This window comes from Apteryx mantelli, chromosome 2, assembly GCF_036417845.1.
Source record: "Apteryx mantelli isolate bAptMan1 chromosome 2, bAptMan1.hap1, whole genome shotgun sequence".
Lineage (NCBI taxonomy): Eukaryota > Metazoa > Chordata > Aves > Apterygiformes > Apterygidae > Apteryx > Apteryx mantelli.
In genome coordinates this window covers 164,139,089-164,163,646 of record NC_089979.1, presented here as the reverse complement: position 1 = coordinate 164,163,646, position 24,558 = coordinate 164,139,089, and the positions used below count along the sequence as shown (strand labels likewise).

Here is a 24,558-nt window from a genome sequence, read left to right as displayed (position 1 = left end):
AATAAAATAAAACGGCCTTTTCCTAAAAAAGGGCAACCTCCCCTCCTCTCGCTATTAGCCACTCAACTGCGAAACCCCAACAAGTTACGGAGCCTTGCCGTAATTCGGCATGACCACGGCCCTCATCTGCGGAGGTTCAGCCCAGGGTTGCTTTAGCTCAGGATTGCACAAAGGGAATATGATGGTGCGTGGGGGGGGGGGGGTTGGGGGGGGGGTCTGTGTGCGCCACCGGGACACCGGTGCCCGCGGCGCTCTCGGTCGCTGGCACGTCGTCGCGGCCAGGTGTCCTTCATTAAAACTGTCTTCCTGCCCCTGTCACGGGGCCGCTCGTCCACCCCCACTGCCCTCCCGGGGGGGGGGGGTCATACCGTCCCCCGGCTTCACCGGGCATCGTTCTGACACCTGACGATCCAGTTCGCTTTTTAATTTCGCCCTCAAAGCCTCCAGCCCTTGCCCAGCACGAAATCACGGGGCCGACGGCTCTGGCAGGGGGGGCAAATCGAAACGCTTGCTTATGGAGCTCAAATCCCTTTTGGGCACACAGACCGCTTCTGGGGACCAAAACCCCTTTTGGGGGCCAGACCCCTTTTGAGGACCCAGATTTCTTTTGGGGGCTGACCTTTAATTGTGGAGCCCAACCCCCTTTTGGGGACCCAGACCCCTTTTGGGGAACCCAGGTGCCTTTTGGGGGCCAAGACCTGCTTCTGGGGTCCAATCCCCTTTTGGGGACCCAGATCCCTTTTGGGGAATCCAGATACCTGTTGGGGACCCAACCTCCTTTTGGGGAACCCGGACCCCCTTTTGGGGACCTAGACCCCTTTTGGGGGCCAACACCTGCTTATGAGGGCCAATCCCCTTTTGGGGACCCAAACCCCTTTTGGGGACCCAGACCTCTTATGCAGAACCCAGTCCCTTCTTTCAGAGTCCGAACCTCTTATAGGGACCGAACCCGCTTTTGGGGGACCCAGACCCCTTTCGGTGACCCAAACCCCTTTTGATGACCCAATCCCCTTTGGGGGGCCCAACCCACTTTGGGGAACCCAGACCCTCCTTTTGGGGACCCAAACCTCTTATAGGGACCCAACCCGCTTTGGGGAACCCAGACCCTCCTTTTGGGGACCGCAACCTCTTATAGGGACCCAACGCGCTTTGGGGGGACCCAGACCCCTTCTGGGGCCCCATCCTCCTATGGGGGCCCATCCCCCTTTGAGGTCCCCCCCCTTGTGTCCTTCCCCCCCCCCCGACACCCGGGGGCCCAGGCCCGCCGCCGCCCCCGCGGGGGTGCCGGGCGGGGGGGGGGGGGAGCAGGGGGGCAGCGGTCCGCGCCCCCCGCCGAGGCCGCCGCCGCCGCCGCCCGGGAGGCGCCCGCCGCCCGCCGCCCCCCGCGCCCGCCCCGACTCGCGGCCGCCCGCCGGCCGGGGGGGCAGGAAGCCGGGCGGGCAGGCCGGGCCGCGCCGTCTCCGCGCCCTGTCACCGCCTGCGTCAGAGCCCAGGAGTTTTCCACTGACGAAAAAGGGCAGCGCAGCGCGGCGCGGCGCAGCCCCGGCAGCGGCAGCGGCAGCAGCGGGAGGCGCCGCGCCAGGCTCCGCCGCCGCCGCCGCCGCCGCCGCCACCGCGCCGAGCCGCGCCGAGCCGCGCCGAGCCGCGCCGAGCCGCAGGTAGGGCTGCGCGGGCGGGGGGCTGCGCCGCGGGGCGCGGGCGGCACCGCCGTCGGGGGGTCCGGCGCGGCGCCGGGCTCGGTGCCCCTCGGTCCGGGGTCCCCGGCTCGGTGCCCCGCCGTTGGGGAGGGGGTCCACATCGGTGCCCTTCGGTCGGGGGGTTCGGCTCGGTGCTCCTCGGTTGGGGGGTTCGGCTCGGCCCCGCCATCCGGGGGTCCGGTTCGATGCCTCGGCGTTGTGGGGGTCCGGGTCGGTGCCCGGCGCGGTGCCCCTCGGTCGGGGGTGTCCCCGGCTCGGTGCCGGGTTCGGTGTCCCGCCGTCGGGGTGCCGGCTCGGTGCCCCTCGGTGGGGGGCGCCCGCTCGGTTCCCCTCGGTCGGGAGTACCCGGCTCGGTGCCCCTCGGTCGGAGGGTCCGGCTCGGTGCCCCTCGGTCGGGGATGCCCAGCTCGGTGCCGGGCTCGGTACCCCTCGGTGGGGGGCGCCCGCTCGGTGCCCCTGGGTCGGAGGGTCCGGCTCGGTGCCCCTCGGTCGGGAGTACCCGGCTCGGTGCCCCTCGGTCGGGGATGCCCAGCTCGGTGCCGGGCTCGGTACCCCTCGGTGGGGGGCGCCCCCTCGGTGCCCCTGGGTCGGAGGGTCCGGCTCGGTGCCCCTCGGTCGGGAGTACCCGGCTCGGTGCCCCTCGGTCGGGGATGCCCAGCTCGGTGCCGGGCTCGGTACCCCTCGGTGGGGGGCGCCCCCTCGGTGCCCCTGGGTCGGAGGGTCCGGCTCGGTGCCCCTCGGTCGGGAGTACCCGGCTCGGTGCCCCTGGATGGGGGGCGCCGGGCTCGATGCCCCTCGGTGGGGAGTACCCGGCTCGGTGCCCCTGGGTCGGAGGGTCCGGCTCGGTGCCCCGCGGTGGGGGGCGCCCGCTCGATGCCCCTCGGTGGGGAGTACCCGATTCGGTACCCCTCGGTCGGCGGGTCCGGCTCGGTGCCCCTCGATGGAGGACGCCCGGCTCGGTGCCCCTGGGCCGCCGGGTCCGGCTCGGTGCCGGGCTCGGTGCCGCGCCGTCGGGGCCCGGGCGGGCGCGCCGCAGCGGCGCCGTCTGGCCGGGCCGCTCCTGCGCGCGGCCGCCCGCGGGGAGCGGGGAGCGGGGAGCGGGGAGCGCGGCGGGGCCGGGGGCGGCGGCGGCGGCGCCGGGCGCGGGGCGGGAGCGGAGGAGACGGCAGGGCCCCGACGGGGCCGCGCCGCCCCCGGCGCTGCCGCCCGCGGCGACCCCGCGGCGCTGCCGAGCCGCGGCCGCCGGGTGGCCCCGGGCAGCGGGGAGCTGGAAACGCTGCGCTATATATGTCTATGTGTATATATACATATATAAATATATATATATATGTATGTGTGTGTGTTTATATGTATAATTTTTTTTTTAGGAGTTGCACTCAATTTTCCCCGTGTCAGTTAAGCCAGGAGCCTGCTCCATCTTTAAGGCTGCGGTTCCAATTTTCTGATGTTGAAAGAACCGCGGGGGGAGGAAGGGGGGGGGGCGGGGGAAGGCGGCTTGACGGCGCTCTCTTCCCCAAATTTGCCGGCTGGGGATGTTTTCCCGTCGCTACAGCAACACCTACCGGCGCGGCCCGGCGGCTCCAACAGCCTCCCCGCTCCCGGGCCGGCCCCCGGCTTCTTGTGCTCCCCGAAATAAAGAATTTGGACTTTAGTTTGCACCTGAGAAAATATCCAATAAAGTTTCCTCAATGTGTATTTTTTGCCCCCCCCCAAGTGTCTGTCACCTAGGAGTTACATAATCGTGGTTTAGGAAGAGGCTGACACATGCGACAGCCCTTTTCTGAAGCAGTCCCGGCTTACTAACGCGCCTAATTACAAAGCATCGGTGGGCTGGAGAGAAAACGCTCATAGCCATTTGCAAACCTAAAAGTCTAGTCATCTGTCACAGCAAATTATCAAGTCATCAGCAAGAGGGGTTTTTTTTGTTTTTTTTGTTTTTTTTTTCTTTCCACGAGAGTTTTTTTGCTAAAAGCTTTACAGATGAGGCCTGTCAAGGTGCGGAGGTTTATTTTCGGGACAGCGCGTTTGTTCTCCGCTCGGAGAGACTCTGCAGCTCCTGGCAAGCCTTTAATAATTTAGCGCAGGAAATGTGTGCGTATATATAGCAGGCAAGGTAATGCACAGTGTGTACCTACAGGAGGACAAATATGGAAACCTGGTGTGAATTATTCATAAGGTGTAATCAAATAGAGGATTTTCCTAGACAAAGCACACTTTGCTGTTTTCATATTTATTACAGTACAATCTGGGCTGAGTGTATTTGAACCTCATTTCATTTGGGCCATGCCAGATAACCTTTAATGCATTTGCTAATGTTTCTTATTTACCTTTTGAGTTGCCAGCAAGAAATAATGGCCTGACAGAAAATATAAAAGCCTTTTTTGTTGTTGTTTTTTGTTTTTTTTTTTTCCTCTGGGCTTTTGAAAATCATTAGATCAAGCAAGCACTTCTTACGTTCTTCCCGGGGAAGGTATTTTGCTTGTTCAGGCTCTGGCATAAGAATAAACTTGTGGTACTACGAACTGATTCATGCTGCTATTCTGTGGCACCGAGTAGTTTGGGTTTTACTGTTGCATAGTAGGCAGAGTCTATTTTTAACCAGAGGAAGGTTATGAAACCTTAGACCCAGCTGAGTGACAACGATCTGGTTTGAGCTGGAAAGCACGGCTCCCGCGCCTGGGAAGACCGGCGGGCAGAGGGGCCATCTCCCGCTCCCTGCCTCGGAGGGGCTCGCCGGCCCGCCGAAATCGGCCCCGGCGCTCGCCGCTCCGCAATTGGGAAGTGTCGGAGCGGAGACCGCGACAGCGGCACGAGGGAAACCGCTTAAGTAAATATGCAAAGAATTAAAATGGTTAAATGAATGAGCAATGAATCAGGGCTGATAGCAGGCTGATTACTGAGTAACCCAGAGGCGTCGCTGGAGTCACCGCCGGGGTTTAGACGTCAGGTATGTCAGGGAGCTAAAGGAAAAGCTCAGCTCCACGCCGGCTTTTAGTAACACTCACCCCAAGGTCATCCGACCCGCCGTGAGCGGTGGCGTAGGGACGAACGCCCAGCGCCTCGCCGGGGAAGAGGGCAGAAATTCCCCCCCAGTGACTCCAGCGTGGCTCCGTGAGCAGATCCGGAGTCATACCTGACCGACACACGAGGTGGTGGTTTTCCAACTCATATTGACTCCGGCTAGACCTGCACAGCCACCGCGGCTCTGGGGCAGGGAGCTGGGCGCGCTCTGACTCACGGCTCGGCGGGATGCTTCGCCCACTTCCAGCGCCGGATCGTGACTCGTGCTGGGCCGGGAAGAGTCCGCCTCGACTTCCAGGGCTCCTTGGCCGGATGCCCATAAAGTCAGGAGATGGGCTCAAAAAGTGAAAAATGGACAACTTTAGTCCATTGCACTCTTTCATCCTTTTTTTTTTAACCCTGTTGCTTTGCAGAGGGGAATTGGCTTTAAACTCTTCCTGCCCAGATTCGGGATGCTTTCGTGCTTTGGGATGCTCCACAGGCAGAAAACCACCAGTGTGAAGTGTCCTCACTCATAGAAGTCCTCCTGCAATGCTGGAGGAGCTGGTCTGGGGACCTGGGCTGCTAGCAAATGCTGAAGCTGCAAGCGCCAGCCTGGCTCGGAGATGCTTCATTTGCCTCGCTTGCCTTGTCGCACCCTGCAAAGTGTGTATAAAGCCCCAAAATATAACTCAGAGACTTCTTATCCACATACTCGTGCACAAAACCATAATGTCTCTTTGTGCAGTTTGTTATAAATAGACCGACTGGACGCTGATACTGGTTTTGGTTGCCTTCCTCTCTGCTTGGCTACACAAATGCCAAACCGTCTTAAATCTAAATGACTCGAAATATTTACAGCTGATATGTCGTCCAAGAGCAGGATAGTTAAAACATTAATTCCTTGCATTCCAGTGTATTAGGGCTTTACCCTGCAACTTGCCGAGCGCCAGAAATAGGACTTAGCAGCTTCAGTTCCCTTCCCCCCAACTAGACAGCCACCTCCACCCACTCCCCCCCCAACCTTAATGCTCAAAAAAAAAAAAAAAAAAAGGAGGGAGAGAGAGAAAAAGGAAGGAATGCACATCTGGGCTAAATATTTGTTAGAAAGTATTCCCAGGATAGTGGGAGTTCTGGTGCCAGAGAGGAATTCCTGCGGGTTTGATCCATTGCATTATGTACTTGTTCCAAAAGCTGTTTTCAGTAAAATAGATGAGTAAGAAGTCTTAGCCAAGAACAGAATGTCTTTTTTGGCAACTAAAAGGAAGATAGGATTATTTTATTTCAGGTTATGTAAAAAAAAAAAAAAGGAGGAGAGAAGGTGGTAAAATCCTCCTGCACTCCGTGGTGCTTGGAGAGATTTGCAACTGCAAGCACAGGAGATCTTTTCTTTTTCTTCATGCTGCTGTGCACATTCTTGTGACTTCTATGTAAGTGCATGGCTATAAATGTGGATTTGCGATTAAGACTTGTGGAATTACTGCAATTAAAATATCCTCCCTGCGTCTGAATTGGCCTCTGAGGCTTGTTGGCTGAGCGTCCAGCAGTTTCGGCGACATTGGTTTCAAGGCGGTGCTCGAGTCGCTGGCGTGAATTCTGCTCCCAAGGGCTGGGGTCAGGAGGGGAAAGCATTGGCTTTGCCTTGACAATCCTGTAGGACTTTTTGGGGGGAGATGGATGTAAGCAGACACTGATGGGTGCAGCCCTACCGTATCTATATGGTGCATATTTCATGAGAAGGATCTAAAAACTTGACCTGGAAAATGTTCCAGCCTAAAATCAGGAAACAGGAAGAGGGGGAAGGCATTATGGGAGAACGTGAATGCGTTTTGGTTGGCGGGCCACAGGTTCTCCAGAAGCTTTCCCCCATTAATGGAGAATCGTGTTTGCATGACACCTACCTTGTGTTGACAAAACAACAGGTATTTTGAATACTACAGCGTGCCAAAGGCTTTTTTTCTATGTATTTGGCTTATTCCTAGAGATGGGAGAGATGTGTGCACCTTCCTTCTTTCTTCTGTTAAACACGCCTAATCAAGGATGATCATTTTTTATGGGGAAAAAAAACTTGCACTATCTAAAACGTAGCTTCCTTGGCTCTGGCATTGTGTTTGTGTTAGTCTGGGTAGTTTACTTGAGACAATACTTGTTTTTTCTGCTGTGTGGTTTTGGGGGGAGGCTGTGCAGCTCATGCTAAGTGACGGATGCTATTGTGTTAGCATCTCGTGGTCATGCAGACCAGTTAAACCATGTAAAAACGGGTGCCATCCTTTATGCTGCTGCTCCCTCTGCCCTGGGTGTTTCTAACCCCAGGCTGTGGGTTGGAAAGGTCTTGATGCTCCCCAGCGGGGGCAGCTGCCTCTCCCTCCTCCCAGCCAGATACCTCCCTGGAGGCAGGACTTGGGGCTGTGCTGAGCAAGGAGGGAATCGGGTGTCTGTGCTTGGGGAGAGGCAATCCCTTGAGGGGAGGATCTGGCCCTTGGATGGACGGTGCGTGGGAGGTGGTTGTGGCCCACAGCACCATAGGCGGCCCATGAGCAGAAATTGTAAGGGTAGTAAGTCTTAGGAAGCAGCCATTCGCGCTGGTGTGGAAGGGGGAAGAGAGGGTCCTGCAGCCAGTGAGCTTGGCCAGACCAGCGTTATTTCCCTGGGACTTATCTTCATTTTAGCTGTGCGACCTTGACTGCTCTACCACCCTCCTGCATCTCCTGGCAAGCTTGGATGTGGTCAAAATTATACCCGCGCCCATTTGTGTTTTGGCTTTTGCTACTTTTTGCGAATTCTTCGGCACAAGGGCGCTCGTCTTTGCCGTTCGCCGTCTGTCCTGCTTGCGCGGGGACTTCTCAGAGGGCTTCTTTCTCCCTCTGGTGGCTCTGAGGTGGCATCCGTGGCCGGTGATGGATCTGGAGGCTGGGACTTCACGAGGAGCCACTGCTGGCCAGGAAGGCTGGAGGAGCAGAGAGGCGTTGTTCTGCCACTTGCCATTTCTTGCAAAGTTTTTGGCTGCTCCTCGTCTTCGGCTGTGGAAGTGGGAGAACCAGGCTGAGAAATCCTCCAGCCTCCGCTGGGGCTCGTTCCAAGCCCTTGCCGCAGGTGACACGTTTGGAGGGTTTCTGCGCTCCCCTTCGTTCCTTAGAGCAAGTGGGTGCCTTACACAGAAAGAAAAAAAAGAGATTTGAGGTTTCTCGTCACAGCTTGGTTTGCATTTTGCCTTGCACGGGCCAAGGCAGCGAAGGGGTTAATCCAGGTGTCAGGTAGGACACACGGCAGGCAGCGGAGGGGCTGATGGACGCCGGCCAAATCCACCTTCTCCCCATCTGTTTTGGAGCCAGCCCAAGCAAACCAACTGGCGGCGAAACCACCTGCAGCTCCAGGTCCATGGAGAGGGACAAGGCGGCTCCGCGGTGGCCCGGCCCAGCCCCGGGAGCAGAGCGCCGCCGTGCCGGGCCCTCTCGGCACATGCTGCGGCAAATGATTAACTTCTTGCAACCGCAGAACTGATTCCATCCGGCAATTTTTAACCTTTTAGGGGCTCGCTGTTTCCCGGGAAGCTGCTTGTGAACATGATTAATGGGCGCTTACGGCAGGCTTTGGAGGCACCAAGCGCACTTCTGTAGCACCAGGTATCACTGTGCAAGCTACTGAGATATTTAAAATCCCGTCGCTAGCAGGTTTTGAAGTCGGGGGGGTTCATGTTGTCTGCTGGTAGCTGTCAGCAGGGTGGTTGTTTTGGAGACCTGAATGCACGGGCAAGGCATGCAGAAGAGCGGGCGAGAAAGCGAGACATTTCTGCTTACAACGGACAAATTCGGCCCCCTGGGAGTGTTTGCAGTTGGCCCGGCAGCACTTGTAGTGGCCTGGCCGAAGGGTGTTGAGGCCGGTTGCCGACCGCCTCCGAGGCACCCTCCGACACAGTGCCAGTTTCAGGGATCCCTTTGGCTTTGTGCAATATTTCCGGTTTGCTTTACATCCCGGGCTGGCCGGTGGCATCCGTGCTGCCTTTGCTCCCAAGACGGGTTTTGCTTTGGACCAGATGATCTCCAGCGGTCCCTTCCAACCTCAACCATTCTGTGATGCTGTGCTTTCCCCACCCTCGGCGGTGCTTTCGGGCCGCCGTCGCGGTGCGCCAGCCTTCGGGGCCGCTGCTCATCCGAGCATCAGGTGGCCGAGATCGCTCGCGGAGGAAGAGGAGCGGCGGTGGCCGGTGCGTTAGGAAAGCAAAGGTTAAAACACCCAACAAAGTTTCTCTTTTTTGTTTTTTTTTCTTGCTTGAGCTGATGGAAAAGCAGGAAGGAGATTTAGAAACGGATACCAGCGCCGACCTACTTTGTTTTTAATTAGCTACGTTGTTTTTAATTGCTACTACGCTTGATACATAACCCAGCCTAAACAAGAACAGCTTATTGAATGGGGGACTGGCTATGAAAGGCACCGGGAGGAGAAGGGCCGTTCTTCACAGCTGATATATTTGTATTTCAGTGCTTCATTTAATAAGTCTGTTTCCCCAGGGGGCTATAGCAAGTAAATCTTGCCAACAGATTGTTCTCCGCAAACGGGCTTATTTTTGCAATTAGCAAGACGTTAAAGCTGTAACTGCGCCGAAAGTGAGCTGGGTGAGGAGTTAGCATAAAAGAATTAGTAAGCAAAGTGTGATACTTACAGTTTGATAACATTTGCGTTGATTGAGTTCGTTTCTGGGCGGCGCATCGTACGCGATGGTTTGGTTTTCGGCGAGAAAAATGGGAAATTTGGCAGGCGTCCGCGGAGACCCTTAGTACGGTCCACTTGTGCGGGGGGCACCTGGTGGGAATTGCCCCCAGGGTTGAGCCAGGTTGACTTGGTGCCTTGCCGGGGGTTACCACCATTGTGACTCGTCCCCGGGAATTGTCATCATTTCCCTCGCTTAATTTTGCCTTTCTCCCTTGTTTTTCAGGTATATGAAAGACACGGCGCCACCATGAGCGGGGTATTGAAAAGGAAGTACGAAGAGCTGGGAGATGATGGCACCTACTGCTCCTCCTCCTCCTGCTCCCCGCTGTCCTCCTCCTCGGCTTCCTCCGGCTGGGAATCAGACGAGGAGAGCTCCCGCGGAGACACCAAGCCCAGCTCGGCCTTAACGCCCAATTTCACCCGTGAGTAGCTCATGTCACCAGTGGCAACGAGCCTCCAGGGTCCCCGGGGTCAGACAGCGTGTTTCTGTACCCCTTGGAGCACACCTTCACGGGTGGAAGTGGCCATGACACCCACTTCATGTCATTAAGCCCAACGATTTATGTTGTTTTTTACATCAGCTGGCGTTTTCAGGGTAGTCTTCCTCAGCCTTCCTCCCAATATTTGTTATTCGTTGATAACTTTTTTGCAGAAGTCCGAATTTCCAAAACAGAAACCTGTAGGACCTGAGCCTGCAGAGCTGGACAGGTGTCTTGAAGCCAATACTGTGGGTCCCTCCCCAAATCCCTCAACTCACTGTCAAGCTGTTAAATGGACAACTCTTAAACAGACAGGCCAGGCCCATAATGTTAGTTTTTTAAAATGATTAACCAGTAGCTTAATTGCCATTTCAGAGCCCGTTTCCTGAGTAAGCTGGATGCTCTGCCAGGGACCGTGACACATTTGACATTGCCTCCGCTGCTCGTACAGCTAAACGCTACTTTGTTTTCTCGGCAAAATCAGTTTGGAGAGCTTTTTAGGAAAACACGCCGGAGACAAGGTTGTAAAAAATCCTTATCAGCCAGGCAAAGGACGAAAAAAACAATAGGGGACCATCTTCAGTGAGGAGGAATAGTCCATCCTAGTAAATCATGCTGAACACCCACTGTACGTAGCAGTCAAGGTCCACTTAGCAGACATACACAAACACGCAGTGGTCTGAAAAGGCTTTAGAAGTCTTGTAATAATAAAGAGTCTCATTCTTGCTCGTCTTCTTAGGTTTTGGGACAAAACAATGAACTTTTTGTATTCCCTGGCTCAACTGGAGAAGGGTCAGGAATGGAAAAACAATTTGGAGGGGGGAGGGAGGGAGAAGCGAATGCCGAAGTGTAACAGCTCTGTCGATAAGGGATCGCGGCGGTTAACTCGCCTTTCGACAGAGAGCTAACGTAGCAGATCGAACGGAGGGCACTACGAACACGCGAGGCGCGGCGCGGCGATAGCATCAAAGCGAGCGCAGAGCCCGGTTCAAAACCCTCCGCGAGGCAGCAGAAGCCGCTGACGCAGCTGGCGAGGCGCTTTTCTGCAGGTGAAACCGGAACGCCGCGTTTCGGCGAGCGAGGCCGGCCAAGCGCGGGCGCACCTCGCCGCCCCGGCCACGCTTCCCCCGCCTGCGGGCCCGCCAAGCCCCCGGCGTTCGGGGCAGTCGTTCGGGTTCGGGCTCTGCAGCTCTGGCGCCGGCTCCCGCCTCCGCCGCCCCCCCGGACCGCGCTGGGGCGTCACCGAGCCCTTTCGAGTATTTATTTATTTTTTTCCGTATGCTCCATGGTGGCAACTGAGACGTCCGTGTCTCCTCCCGTGAGGGATTAGCAGCGGACGGGACCCAAAACCCCCCAACGCTGTAAATTTGTGCTTGGCTTTTGTTCCTGCCGTGCTCATATTGCAGAAAAAGCAGTTCTGTAACCCAATATGAGCGCGATCGGCGTTCCCCTTTTTGCGGCCAGGGATGTCCGTGGAAACTCGCTGGCTCTCAGGTTGCCCCTGCTGATTCATCCGCCTCCATCTGTCGCGTTTGCGCTAGCAAATGTGCAGGGCCAGGTAACCCTGGAGAGACCCTGCTTTAAATGGGCTGTAGCGTGTTTCAGCAGTTGCAGATGAACCAGAGTCCTGTTTTGCCTTGTTTACCCCGGGATCACCTGCGCGGAGATTAACGTCTTTGCAGCTGCTCTCAAACGAGCCTCTTGAGAATAAACTATAGATTCCTAGTTCCTCCCAGAGGATGGCGAAAGGAAGTACCAGCAAAACAGCCATTTCGGCTCTTTCGTGCTCGGCTACGCGAGCCCGAACCACGCCGCCGCCACAGTGTCCGCGCTCGGGCATCCTGGGAGTGGACCTCGCTGTCCCAAACGCGGGACGGCGGCAGCTTGCTGGCAGGGCACCCCAGTATGAAGCAAGACCGGCCCGTAGGATGTTGTGTTGCTTGTTTGTTATGCTCTGCTGCACTTGAAGAATAAGCAAATCTGTGTTTCCTGGAGGAGATCATGCGGGAAGGAGAAGCAGCAGCAGCTTCTTAGGGTGAAGCTGCTCAGCAGTTCTGCAGCATCAGGGCTTGGCTTAGTTTCTCTCCATCCATTTTCCCTCTTTGAAGACTTAGATCCTAAAGCACAAGGAGCTGATGCCAGGACCTTACCCTGCCGCGTCGCTCTTGAGAGAGTAATCGCAAGTCTTGTCTTTACGTAATATTTACAGCCCCCCGTTTGCGAGCGTGGCCCTCCTGACTTTGTGTGCTTTTCCCATTTTTAGCCACGTCTATCCTGAAGAAATCCAAGCGACTAAAGAAGAACAATGTGGAGTTTGACCGGGTCACTGTGTTTTACTTCCCGCGCTGCCAGGGGTTCACGAGCGTGCCTAGTCGCGGGGGCTGCACCCTGGGGATGGTGAGCAAGCACAGCTCCTCCAGGCAGTTCACGCTAGCAGAGTTCTCGAAGGAGCAGGAGAACGTCCGTCGGGAGAAACTCGAAGAGAAATTAAAAGAAGAGAAGTTGGAAGCACTGAAATGGAAAGTGAGTAAGAGCGCGTGAATATTCATAGTTAATAGTCACTTTTTATTTGGGGCCTCTCTGGGACCTCAGGGTGTAAGTCCTTGACCTTGCTTTGATCTCCAAAAAACACAGACTCCAGCGTGGGATTTTCAGCTCAGTTCTCCACCCTTGGAAGGTGGCAAAAAGATGCTGAATTCCATGTGTTGGTTATCTGTCAGGTCTTTAGGTGAGACCTTAAGGAGAGGCCTGTGTCCTCTGTGGCCTTTGGGCTCTCTGGGAAAAGTCAGGTTTGTCCTGGGGGCCGTGACCCAGATGTTGATCCCAGAGGCTGCCACCACTGGAGCAGATCTTCCCTTTCTAGTTTCTCCCGAGCCTGGGTGTTGGTGGCTACTGATTTGGTCCCTTTTCCATGATTTTCCCGGCCGCGCGGAGCTCGGTGGTCACAGCGGGTCCCTAACGCTCTGCCCATGCTTTGCTCCCAGCTGACCATGAACGGCACGAAGGAGTCGGAAGAGGCCAACCAGCTCACCATCGAAGACATCTCTGACGACGACATCGACGTGAGCAACGTGGACCTGGAAGATGGCTTCTTCCTCCAGCCCTACCCAGCCAAGAAGAGGCGGGCGCTGCTCAAAGCCATGGGGGTGAAGAAGATCGACAAGGAGGAGAAGCGGGAGCTGCACAACATCCGCCTGTCGCGGGAAGACTGCGGCTGCGACTGCCAGGAGTTCTGCGATCCGGAGACCTGCAGCTGCAGCTTGGCGGGCATCAAGTGTCAGGTGGGGCACATCGCCGCGGCTCCCGGGCAGCGCGCCACCGCGCGTCCCGCCTGGCAAAGAGGGAAAGGGGAGGGCACGGGATGGGAGACCCGAGCGGGAGCGAAACGTGAGACCGCACGCAGCGAGCGGGTGCGTGGGCAGCAGGGCCAGAGGGGAAAGCCGAGGCTCCAGCTGGCTCTGGGGTATTAAAAGCAGTGGTTTGGGGCAAGAACGGAGTTAAGCCACCCTGCAAAACACATTCGTTCTAACCAGCGAGAAAACCTTCCAGAGACACCATCCATGTCACATGGGAGCATCAGCCGAGCGTCAGCCCATAGCTAGCTGTAGAGACCACCTGCAAACGAAGCCGGTGGAGTAATTCCTATATTTTCGTTTAGGGATTTTATTCTTTTTTTCCCCCCCCCTCTCTGATGGATGTGTGCTCGGCTGTGTTTCGGGAGGCATATTTCATATTTTGGGGGCCACTTAAGCACTAGGTGCTGTGGTCAGCCGATTGGTCTTGTGCAGGGAGGGTGTGCGCAAACCGGTGCTCTGTGCGTGTGTCACAGCCCCCCTCTAGTGGCTGGTCATAATTCGGATATGACGGTACCACAGATGCCAGCTAGACAATTTGTCCTCCCTCTCAGAGAGGGACAAAAGCTCACGGTATGCACATATATTAAATAGCGTGATGCATATATATTAAACCTCGTATTTGCCCACTGTTTTCCACATATATTTCCTTTTTAAGGGTTAATGCTTTGCATTTCTTTTTACCTGTTAACTTTCTTTCAAGTACACAGTCTTAAGCTCAGCTGAAATTCATCTTTTTTTAATGACAACCCTCCAAAAGAGCAGAGTGCCTTTTTTCTATTCTTTTTTTTTAATCTTTCTTTTAAATCTCTTAGCTGTTTTTTTGCACTGCGAAGGTGGTTTCTTAGAGGCAGTGAATAAAGGGCGGTTTCAGTTTTACTAAGCCGTGCTTCCCATGATTTCGTGTCGTGGTTTCCTTGCTGCTTGCAGTGGCTCTCGCAGTGTCTTGGCAAAGAGGGGACGGGGGTAGGACACTGTCAGGCGTGAGTTGGTCCCATCAGTCTAACCCCGCGTTTGCTTGTTCCCGCGGCAGATGGATCACACGTCGTTCCCTTGCGGTTGCACCAAGGACGGCTGCGGAAACACCGAAGGGCGAATCGAGTTCAACCAGGCCCGCGTGCAGACCCACTTCATCCACACCATTATGAAACTGGAGCTGGAGAAGAAGCAGCAGAGCAGCGAGAAAACGGCCGAAGGCGCCGAGTCCTCCTTCCGGGAGAGGCTCCACCAGTTCGGGTGTTCGGTAGGGAAGACCGTTTTCGAGGAAAGAGCGGTGCCCCTGACGCCGGCCTTCCAGTTCAACATGGACCTAGAGACCATCGGGGAGAACAGCTGCAGCAGCGACATGACGGACTCCTCCATCTCCTCCAGCCCCAGCGAGGACCTGGAGGAGCCCTACGAGAACGGCCCCTCCGACAAGTCCCAGTCGGACGTCGACGACGACGGCCTGGCGAGGATCCTCCACTTCAACGACTCCGACGTCGAAGAAAACAGCAATAACTGCCAGGACAACTTGAGTTGCTTCCACCCCGCGGATTTCTTCAGCGCCGGCATCGAAGAGCAGTGCGGCCCCGGCACAGAAAAGGCCAGCACGGGGGGGACGGGCTCCGGGCATCTGTCCCACCTCTCCGAGTGCCTGGACGAGAACGCCAACCAGGACGCGAGCTGTTTTCTGGACGAGGCCGCCCACGCGCACTGCGATGGGCTTTCTTGCTGCGCTTCGTCCTCGGCGGAGCAGTGCTCCAAGAGCTACACGGATCTCAGCCTTTCCTCTGACTCCTTGGATTTCTTTCAGTCCTTCTCAGACTATAACTTGGGACCTCTTTATAACTCCTTAAAGGAATACGAAAACCTCGATAACTTCTCAGCGTTACAGTTTCAGTTGCCTAATTTCCCTGGCTTCCCACAAGCTGGAGATCAGGGCTGCTGTTTCTTGGAGTCTCTCATCGGGTTGTCTGAATCTGTCCCAGAAACCCCGGCCCCTTTCACAGACAATCAACTTTTGGAAGATGCCATTAAGTCATCGCTAATGGAAACGGTGAAAGTTTAGGTGCGCCTCTGGGGGGAGGGAGGGAGGGAGGGAGGGAGGGCAGGAAAGCAAGACAGCTTTGGAGCCCCGAAACTAAAACTGAAGAACAGTCGAGCGGACAAACTTTCACCGAGAGGAAAACGTGCTACGAGAAAAGAACTTTCTAAGCAAACGAACTATTTTTGGTCTTTGTAGAACATGGACGTTTTGACATACTGCAGCTACAATCAGTTCTCTTGCTGTTTGTGCAAAATTTATAAACTTTCATGGTGGGGTGGGCGGGGAGAGGGGAAAAGACTTTCAAGTATGAATTTCCTTGTGTTTTGTATGGAAAGACCTGTTGAGAAATGCTCCTTGTTAACATTGCCAGTCGTACACACAGCCCCTTCGAGAAACTTTTCAGTGTTGCAGAAACTTTTTAAGACACCTTTTGAAGCTGTATTTATTGTGAGAAAATCATGATTTGCATAAGAGTTAGCCCAACGTGCTCTTATGTTTAAATCCAACAAGGTTTACAGAAGAGATCCGTACACTATATGCATAATCACTCTTCATCTATTTATTGTGAATTCCAGAATTTTAAATAGCCACCGAAGCTTGAACTAGCATGAAACCTTATTTAAATTGGTAATACCTCAGATGTATTATGTGTACAATCATATCTTTTGCATAATATATCTGTATTTATTTATTTTTTACCTGTAGTACATGAATAGCACTGTGGTTTATCAATGACCTGGAAGGGCAATAAGGTCTTTAGCAGCACACATCCTAAAGACAACACTGTTTTCCGAGCCTGAAAGGTGTTGACTTTATCTGACGCCTGTCGGGTCTTCACTTAACATTTCTGAAAGAGCCTAACACGAGCGGGTGGGAGGGGAGGGAGAGGGGGAAACGTGCATAACAGCATCCTTTGGTAGCTAACAGTCCTTTAATAGACATGGTAACAGGAAGGTGTGCGATATCCGTAATTCTGCTGTGGAAAGCAAACGAGCAAAACCCTAAACTATTCAAGGAATAATATGAACTAACTGTATTTAAACAAACAAACAAAAAAAAAGGAAACCCTTTTCATAAATTATTTTGTATTTTATTTAATTTCCTAAGGATTTGGCCATGAGATCGTTAACGATCGGTTATGGTGCCTGAATGTGCAGAGGAACCGTGAGCAGCGGGAGGTGGAAGGACCTTCCCAGCCCGCGGGACTCCGGGAGAGCAAAGCCAACGGCAGCGACGCTGTGCTCGCGCTCTGGATCTAAGTCAGAAAGGTCCAGGATATAAGAGCTCGCAAACCTAGTGGGCCAGGTTGTTTTGTAGGTAAATCGAGTAGGAAAGATGGAAATGAAGGTTATTGGGTTATTTATTGTTCCAGTACGGTTTTAGAGGGAAGGAAACGGAGCACCTAAAAAGAAAGCTGAAAATTGTGAAGGCTTTTTTTAAAAAGAACAAAAAAGAGAGAAATCATAGCATTTAAGAAAGGTATTAGAGGCCTTCTTGGGCTTGTGTTGTTTAAATGAGTCCGAGAACATGACACTATTTGGCCATTACGTATAATCGGACATAAAATCTGTATGTCGGTGATACACTAAGTGCCTACACCAGCAGCACGAGCGCGTCGGTCCGGTTTGCATCTCCGGATATCGCGCCAGAAATCTGCCAGCTTTCGCTTCAGTTTTCCAAGGTGAAATATTTGGCGGTGCCTGAGCCGAGCGACAGCCGGGGAGGGGCGAGGGGCGCGCGTCGCCCCCGCGGCACCCGAAACGCCCAGGGCACGGGGCGACAAGGGACGGGAGCGTGGGCTCGACGATCTTTCCTGTGGCCGGACGGCAGAGACGATTGCGCTGTTCGGTACCTGCTAGTCGACAGATGATCGTTGCAGGCTAATTGGCGCCAAGACGCCCTTCGCCACCCTGCCAGCAATTTAGGAAATTTTGGCGTACGAATATAGCGAAGACTGTTTCTGTTTGTTTTGTTTTTTTTTTTTTTTTAATTATTATTATTATTTAATTGTACATCTTCTCTTGCATTGAGCCGGTCAACTTTTTAAGACGGATACGTATGGAAACGAAGCGGGGCTGCTGCGGTGGTGCCGGCGAGCGCCGACCCTCGCGGGAACCAGCCCCGCGCTCGCCATCGCCCCGCGGGACCGACCCCGCGCGGCGGGAGGGCAGCTGTAGGAATACTACTGGCAGATGGAGGATTTCCTGGATAAATATATATATATACTAATATATATATATATATATATATAATTTTTTTTTTTTCTCTCGAGACTGAAAATCCCCTTCGGTTATCTTCTAGGTGGTAGTTTCTATCCTTCAGACTGCATCAAAAATACTGACAGTTAAGAGTCTGGTACCGTTCTGTATTTATTGGCACTAATATATTTGATAACATTCCTAAGTTTCTCTGCATACATATATTTATATATATAAAATATATACATATATTTTATATATATATATATACACACACACTTTTTTCTAATGAATGATGGGGATAGACTCCTGCCTTTGTGGACTTTTTTTTTCTATAATTTATTCTTTTTTTTGTGTTGGTGCCAAAAAAAAGATTTTTTTTCTTTTTTTTTTCAAGGCACTGAATTGTAAATATATAATTTTTTTTTTCTTCTCAGTATCTGTGTAAAAAGTTGCCTGTTAAACAGTTTAAAGACTGGGTATTTATTGACACAATCTGTAATTATCTAATGTATTGATTGAAACGCTTTGGTTTCAACATAGCTTTATTTTAGCTTTCTTTGTGTATATATTGTGATTATGTTGCTTAAAGGTACAAGTAAAAAAAAAAATGCTTTATTTTTACCTTATCCATTTTCATTTGTTTAAAGAAAGCATATTTGTCTGCAGCTGCTGTCTCTCATTTCATCAAAGCAATATGAAGAAATTTCCATTACACTTTCAATAAAAGAATTTTGTTTGGATACGGGACTGCCTTTGCCTCCTTCCTGGCTATTTCAGCACAGGCGTTTGCTAATAGTTATTCTTCACTCTAGCTCAAAAACTTGCCGGACCGTTGGCGTGGAAGTTACGATGGGTGTTGTAGGTGTTTTGAGCGAGTCCGGCTCAGGGAGGCCGGCGCTGGGCTCTGCGAGGCTGGCAGAGCCGGTAGGTGGCTCGGTGGCAGGTGTCACCCCCTCAAAGGGCCAAACCTGCATGGTGCCTGGCGGTGGGAGCCCAGGGCGGTCGGTGACCCTCCGTGCTCATCACCTCGCCGACATCGACACCCAAAAAAAGCACAGGGAACGCTATAGGGTCCAAAAGCCCTTGCAAGTGGCAGGGAAGAAGATCTTGGAGATGCCCACAAGTCCTTCTGGCGTCCTTCCAGGGGGGGTGTCTCCTAGCCAAGGGCTGACCACCGCCTCGGTGAGCCCTGGCACCAGGCTGGGAGAGCAGAGGTGCAGGGCGCACGGCTCGGAGACCCTGGCAAGCAGTGTCCTGGCCCCGTGATACGCAGGGAGGGGACCCTGCGCCCACTCGGCTCGTGCCGGGCTGTGGAGTGGTCTGGCCCAGGGGATGGTGAAGATAGGTTTGAGCTGGGAGAACCCTTCCTCTGAGCTGTCGCTCTGCCTGAGCCTTGCCTCCAAAAAACAAGTGCTCAGCAAAGTGTCGGGAGAGCACCTTGGCAAGGAAACATGCTGCAGCCATATCAAAGCCCAGCGAAGTCCTGACCCTGCGGGCTAGGTTGTCTGTCCGTACTCTTCATCGCTGGCCAAAAGGTCACCAAGACCCAGCATGAGCTGGCAAGACCCTGAAGACATTTCCTGTGCCTACAAAGCCTGGCTGGAGCCTTCTTGAAGTCCTAAGAAAAACAGTTTAATTGCCTGTGGAGGCCAGCACCATGAAGCGGTCCTTTTTCTTTTCTTTTTTTTTTTTAAGCAGTCTTGAATGGATTTATGTGTCCCCTTGGCCCGGAGAAATATCAAAGCGGAGCCTTCAGCCTGTCCCGATTCCGGCTTCACCTAACGAGGGAGGCTCTGGGACCTGCTTCCTCCGTATTTCATGCAGACAAGAGGGCAGCTTCTTGAAAGCAGTCCAGTTGCTGTAATTAATTCTGGGTGGCCAGGCCTGGAGAACAAGCGTTCCTGCTAACAAAGCTTTTTATGTAGTAACTTCCTGGCGCCTTCTGACAACTCGCAAAAACGGGGCGTTCAGGCCCCCGCAGACTGATGGTGCAAAGCAACCGCGGGGCGGCCCGTCGATGTCGGGGGGAAGGAAAGCACGTTCGTCCTCTCGCATGCGTCCCGGGACAGATGCTCATCCGGAGGGCAACACGCAACGGCCTCCCCCCACCGCCCTGCCTTGCAAACCCACCACCTGCGGCGTGCGTGAAATCAGCCCGTCGCCCCGGAACGTCTGCAGAAGCCCAGGTCGCGGGATGAAATTTTGCATTGGATGCCCCCCTGGTTTGTAACGCGGTGGCAGGTTAGCCGTGCTGGGGTTGCGGCATCCACAAGGCCGGGGCAGAGGGTGGCAGGAGACGCCGGCGCTCGAGTTTGTCAGTTGTGCTCTGCGACGCGTGGCCGCCCAAGGGAAAAAGAGCGCTGCAGAAAAAAATGAGTGAATGCAAATCAGAGAAGTTCATGCAGAATGCAAGCTATTTTCAGAAATACCGGTCTTTTACAGGCTTGATATTGGTGTTTAAACCCCTCAAAACCTAGTCTGGATGGGAAGGAAAAGAAAAACTCTATTGCAGAGGTGTTTTCCACTGCCATGAAAGTGATGCTAATGCATGAAAATAATACACATGCCCTTGTGTTGAACAGGTAACCTTTTAGTTCAGCAGCAGCTCTGCAGTCTTGATTAATAAAAAAAAAGGATTTTACTGCTTTTTAATCCTGCAAAGAGCCCATTTGTGTAGGGGTGGACCAATCCTTTCCTTTCATGATCAGGAAAACTGTTGGCTAAGTGTTTATGGCTGTACCTTTGCTCCAAGTCAGCCAGTTTCTGTGCTGTGACATGGTGCCACCAGGTCTTGTGCTGGTGAGACACAGGTTACCCACTGGTCCCAGGCCTGGGACCAGGCAGGAAAAGATCTTTGGGGTGATTTGGTTAATAAATTTGGGAGAAGGCTGTTGTGCGCATATTGCTTGGCAGAGCAAGGCCTTCGTCCTGAACGGCATCTCCTGCAGCTGTCTGTTAGGACACCCGTGGCGCTGGCCTTTCAGCTGTGCCACTGCAATTTTCCCAGTGCAGCTACTTGCAGTGGACCATGACAATTGTTCTTTGAAAGTTGCTTCCTGCTCCATCAGTGTCAGTCCGTGCTGAGAAGAAGAAATCAAAAGGGGTATTCAGTCCCTCTTTGGCCTCCTTCTGAAATAGCCTTGGGACTTAGCGGTAGCAGTGACTTTTTTTTTTTCTTTATAGAGGTAGAAATCAGTGCATAGGGACTGTGGTCTGGCTGCACTGTTTCCAGAGCTTGCTTGGCAAGACTGCAATGTCCAGAAGGCTTTTGGGGTGGTGGACGCATTGTGGAGCAGACCTTATTTCCTGGGATGAGTGATCCCTGAAATTGGCTTGGGCTTGCTGCACATTTCTAGCGACCAGGTCTTGTGACCTATCTGCTCAAGGCTGAGCACCCCTGGGAGACACTGCGTACTCATATTTCTCCATGGCTTCCTCAGGAACTGATCACCAGGCTGGGTGGGGGTCCTTAATCCAAGGCTGGTTGTGAATAAAGCAAGCCTAGCTCGCTTTGTGGCCATTTGTGTGGACACATCCGTCCTTGGGAGCGTCTGTAGCAAACATGCTGGCTTACAAACACTCCCTATCGCCCAAAGAACCACTGTCTATGAGCAGTAATGCAAGCAAGCCAGGCATCTCCATCTGGATGGCAACAAAGCGTGTACAACTGGACAGAGCACAGATTTACAGAGAAGATGAACTGCTCCCTTGAGTCCTTTGACTCTAAAGGAAGCCCAGGGTGAACAGCTCAGACATAGTCAATCTCACTAGTGTCAAATGTACTCAAATGCACCACTCAGATGAATCCTACCCCCTCAATATCTTCCCAAGGTCACACGGGATGTTCGTGGTGCAGCTTAGCATCAGCTTTGTCCCGTCACTCAGCCTTAGCCCTCTTCTGCCTCTCTTGGCTACCCACGTGGCATGGAAGTCAGCCCAAACCAACGCACCCTGCCAGGCAGATGGGTTCAGGCTGAGCTGAAACAGTGTTGGAAAATGTTGTTTCAGAATCTGTTAACAATAACTGTCCGCTGCTATCTGAGGGTTCGTCTCCACGGTCGACCGCCTAGAGCACTTCTTGTGTAAGAAGCTGCTCGACAATAGTTATTGCAGAACAGCCCCAGTTAAAGACACTCTGTTCTGGAATAACCATCCCTTCTATTCCAGGATGAATAGCGTGTTTCCAACGCGGAGTTGTTTTTTTCATAGTAAGTGTTACCTTGGGGAGGTATTCTGGCCAGCGGGGTCAGGGAGCCGAGGTGCCAGGTGTTTCTCAGCTCCTCGGACCTGACCTGACCTCCGGGTAGGTGTTCATGGACCAAAAATAATGAGAGCGGTGGTGGTGGTGGCATCCCATGAAGCTCCCCGTCTTAGCCAGAACTGGCGGCCTGAACTGAGAAGCTCCTGAGCCCCGAACAGCACTTTCTGCTCTTAGGGGAACTGGGAGAAAGGAGAGCGCGCGCAAGCCGGAGAGCTGCACGTGTCGCCGAACACGCAGTTTAACCCTTTCCTGGACAAGCTGTGTAAGCATTTCTTTGCTTTCGTAACCATAGGAACGAGCTATATTTGCTGATAGCGTTGCCCTGGCGAAACGCTGGCCGAATCCCAGCAGCGCTCTAAGCACGCCCGACCTTCTGTCGTAAGGATCGTTAAAGATCTTTTATTTCTAAGGACGTCCTGGGAAGCAACCCACTAACCACTAGCAGATGTGCCTTTTACCCAGCTGCTGTTCTCCAGATACGTCCCGAGGAAGAAAAGCCACGTGCTGGAGTTCGCCTCACCCTGCAGCAGGTTACAGGCACATTGCAACTGTGCCGGGATCTGCCGTGAGAAACCAGGAGCTCCTGCTGGCAAAAAGAAATGGGAATGCCACCAGCCAAGAGCAATATCAGCTCATTTCTTTGGCTGCTCCGCATCTGCCATGTGACAAGAGGTTAAAATTGCTGTTACAGTCCCCAGGTGTGTGCTGCTGCCGCCGAGGGAGATCTCCACTCCCGCAGTGGAGGCGATGGCATGATTTTAAAGCGACTTTTGCATTGCCTTGGTCTGCAGCTGCGTGGAGCAAAGGTCCACTCTCCAGCAGCTGGGGATGGGGGCCAGGCAGCAAAAAGATTCATTTGGGGACTGTCGGTGGTTTCAGCTTACTACGCCCGTCCTCCTTTCCCACGCACGCACAGGTCGTGGGCCGTCTCTCTGCTGCTTGGGGCATTTCAGGCAAGAAGGCTGAATAAAAATATCTTCAATATGCAGATGACTGTCGGGTCCAGAAATGAGGGTTTCTAGAGACCACCTGGGTCGAAGCCAGTTCCCCGCGCTGCCGGGCGATCGCAGAGGAGCCGTTAGGAGCGATCATGGGAACCCTTATGCCTCGCATGCCCAGTGAGAGCAAGGGCTACAAGTCACTTCTTGCTACTGCACCCAAGGTCTGGAAGAAGGTAGCACAAAAGAAAAATCACAGCTATCATGTGCCACAGGGACACAGCAGCGTAAATTCACCGGGTCCTGGCAACAGCGGGGAAATTATAGGCGGATGCAAGCCAGCCCCACGTTGCAAAGGAAAGCTAAATAAATCCCAGAATTAGCGCAGCCCTCAGCCTCCAATCTGGAAATGGCTTTCACCAAAGATGCGGGAGCAGGAGACAGCCACCAGGCACCTGGGTCTGACTACAGTGCAGGACTAAGCCCTTGAACACAAAGGAAATTCAGAATTTGCACTCAGCAAGGCAACAACTGCTTTTCAGCTAGACTCTTCCTGCTGAAAAGCACAAACTTCAATCCTGCACCATCCAAATGTGCTCTTTGGAACAGAAACCTAACCTAGGAATTGCACTCCTATCTTCATGGGTTTGCAGTGTGCAGCAGAGGCATAAATCATAACCGCTGGGTATTGAATTGGAAGCAAAGGAAATTCACCCAAGAATCCCATCGTCTCGTTTTCCAGTGGCAATACATTTTTGTAGGCTGTGATCTGCTCCCAGAGCAGAGAAACCCAATTAATTGAATAAACTATTTCTAACAAATTATTTGCTGGGCTGTAAAAGCAGCAATAATTAACAAACAACAGCAAAAAAAAAGCTCTTTAATGCCTATTATGTAATGCGCTGTGAAGACTGCATGCGTTTCCCCCGCACAGAAGGATCTGTTTAGTCATCTTTCTAATTTATTGGCTCTATGCATATAATTTCCTGTTATGTTAATTGTACTCCAATTGAGAGAAGAATAGACCCCATTGTATTGATTCAGCAGCCGCAGGAGCCGCCGGTCGTAGGTTTTTCATCCCAGAGGGGCGTGCGGGAAAGGCACGAAGAAGTAGCATCCCTCCGCTACCGGCTCCCCTCTCCGGGGGCCACGAGGGTCGGCCGGCCGGCCGGCCGCAGGCAGCACGGGCAGCCGCGGTGCTGCCTCCCCTTCGCCTCGGCGTCTTCGCGGGCCGCAGCAGGCAGCGGGAGCTGGCAGCCGCGGAGCAAAGCAGCCTTCATAATAGCCTCTTTGTGCCAAGAGGAGTTTATGTTTGATTTGAATAGTATGCAAGAGAAGCCCTGGAGGAGTTTCCCTCGGTGATTCAGTATCGTGTCTCTGCAAGGCTGTAACTTTAAAGTGACAGACGCTTCGCCTCTGCACGGCAGAATTTCAGCGGGGCCGCAGAGCTATCTAATTTTATTTTTCATGTTATTCTTGCTGCCCCGGAAAGGAAACAACATTTTCGTTGAAGTCCTCCTGCTTTTTTATCCCAGCCGAAGCAGCCTGCAAGCGCTTGCCTCTCGCTGTCAATTAGAAGCTGCTGCAAACCCTGCCAAGCCATTAATGCTGGATCCCATTTTACATATTCATTGGACCAGATCCTGATCTAAGGCAGCCCTGGCAGAGAGGAGCCACTCTGGGAATCAGGCGAAACTCTTTCTGATTTGATTTACTCCTTGCCAAAGCAGGGCTGAGGCCAGATGATTTTTGGCACATCCCAAGACAGACGTGCGCAAACCCAGCGACGCACGCGCATCCAATTTATGCATCATTCGACAGCGGGAGGTGTTGCTCCTTCCCATTGCCTGGGGTCGGCGATGGGGTGTTAAATGGATGCGATTCTACCTG

At 53.5% G+C, this 24,558-nt stretch overlaps 1 protein-coding gene across 2 annotated transcripts; it reads left to right on the top strand.

The window, feature by feature from the left end:
• Positions 1–1,628: 1,628 nt before the first annotated feature.
• Positions 1,629–15,309, top strand: CSRNP1 (cysteine and serine rich nuclear protein 1). Of its 2 annotated transcripts, none has more exons than XM_067291981.1 (5): positions 1,629–1,658; positions 9,631–9,829; positions 12,150–12,409; positions 12,871–13,167; positions 14,273–15,309. In XM_067291981.1, exons 2-5 carry the CDS (start codon positions 9,655–9,657, stop codon positions 15,287–15,289), a joined length of 1,749 nt encoding a protein of 582 aa, XP_067148082.1. In that variant the 5' UTR covers positions 1,629–1,658; positions 9,631–9,654; the 3' UTR covers positions 15,290–15,309. The 2 variants fall into 2 exon arrangements, with proteins under 2 accessions (XP_067148082.1, XP_013805120.2); XM_013949666.2 differs by lacking the exon at positions 1,629–1,658 and adding an exon at positions 8,703–8,920.
• The last annotated feature ends 9,249 nt before the right edge of the window (positions 15,310–24,558 follow it).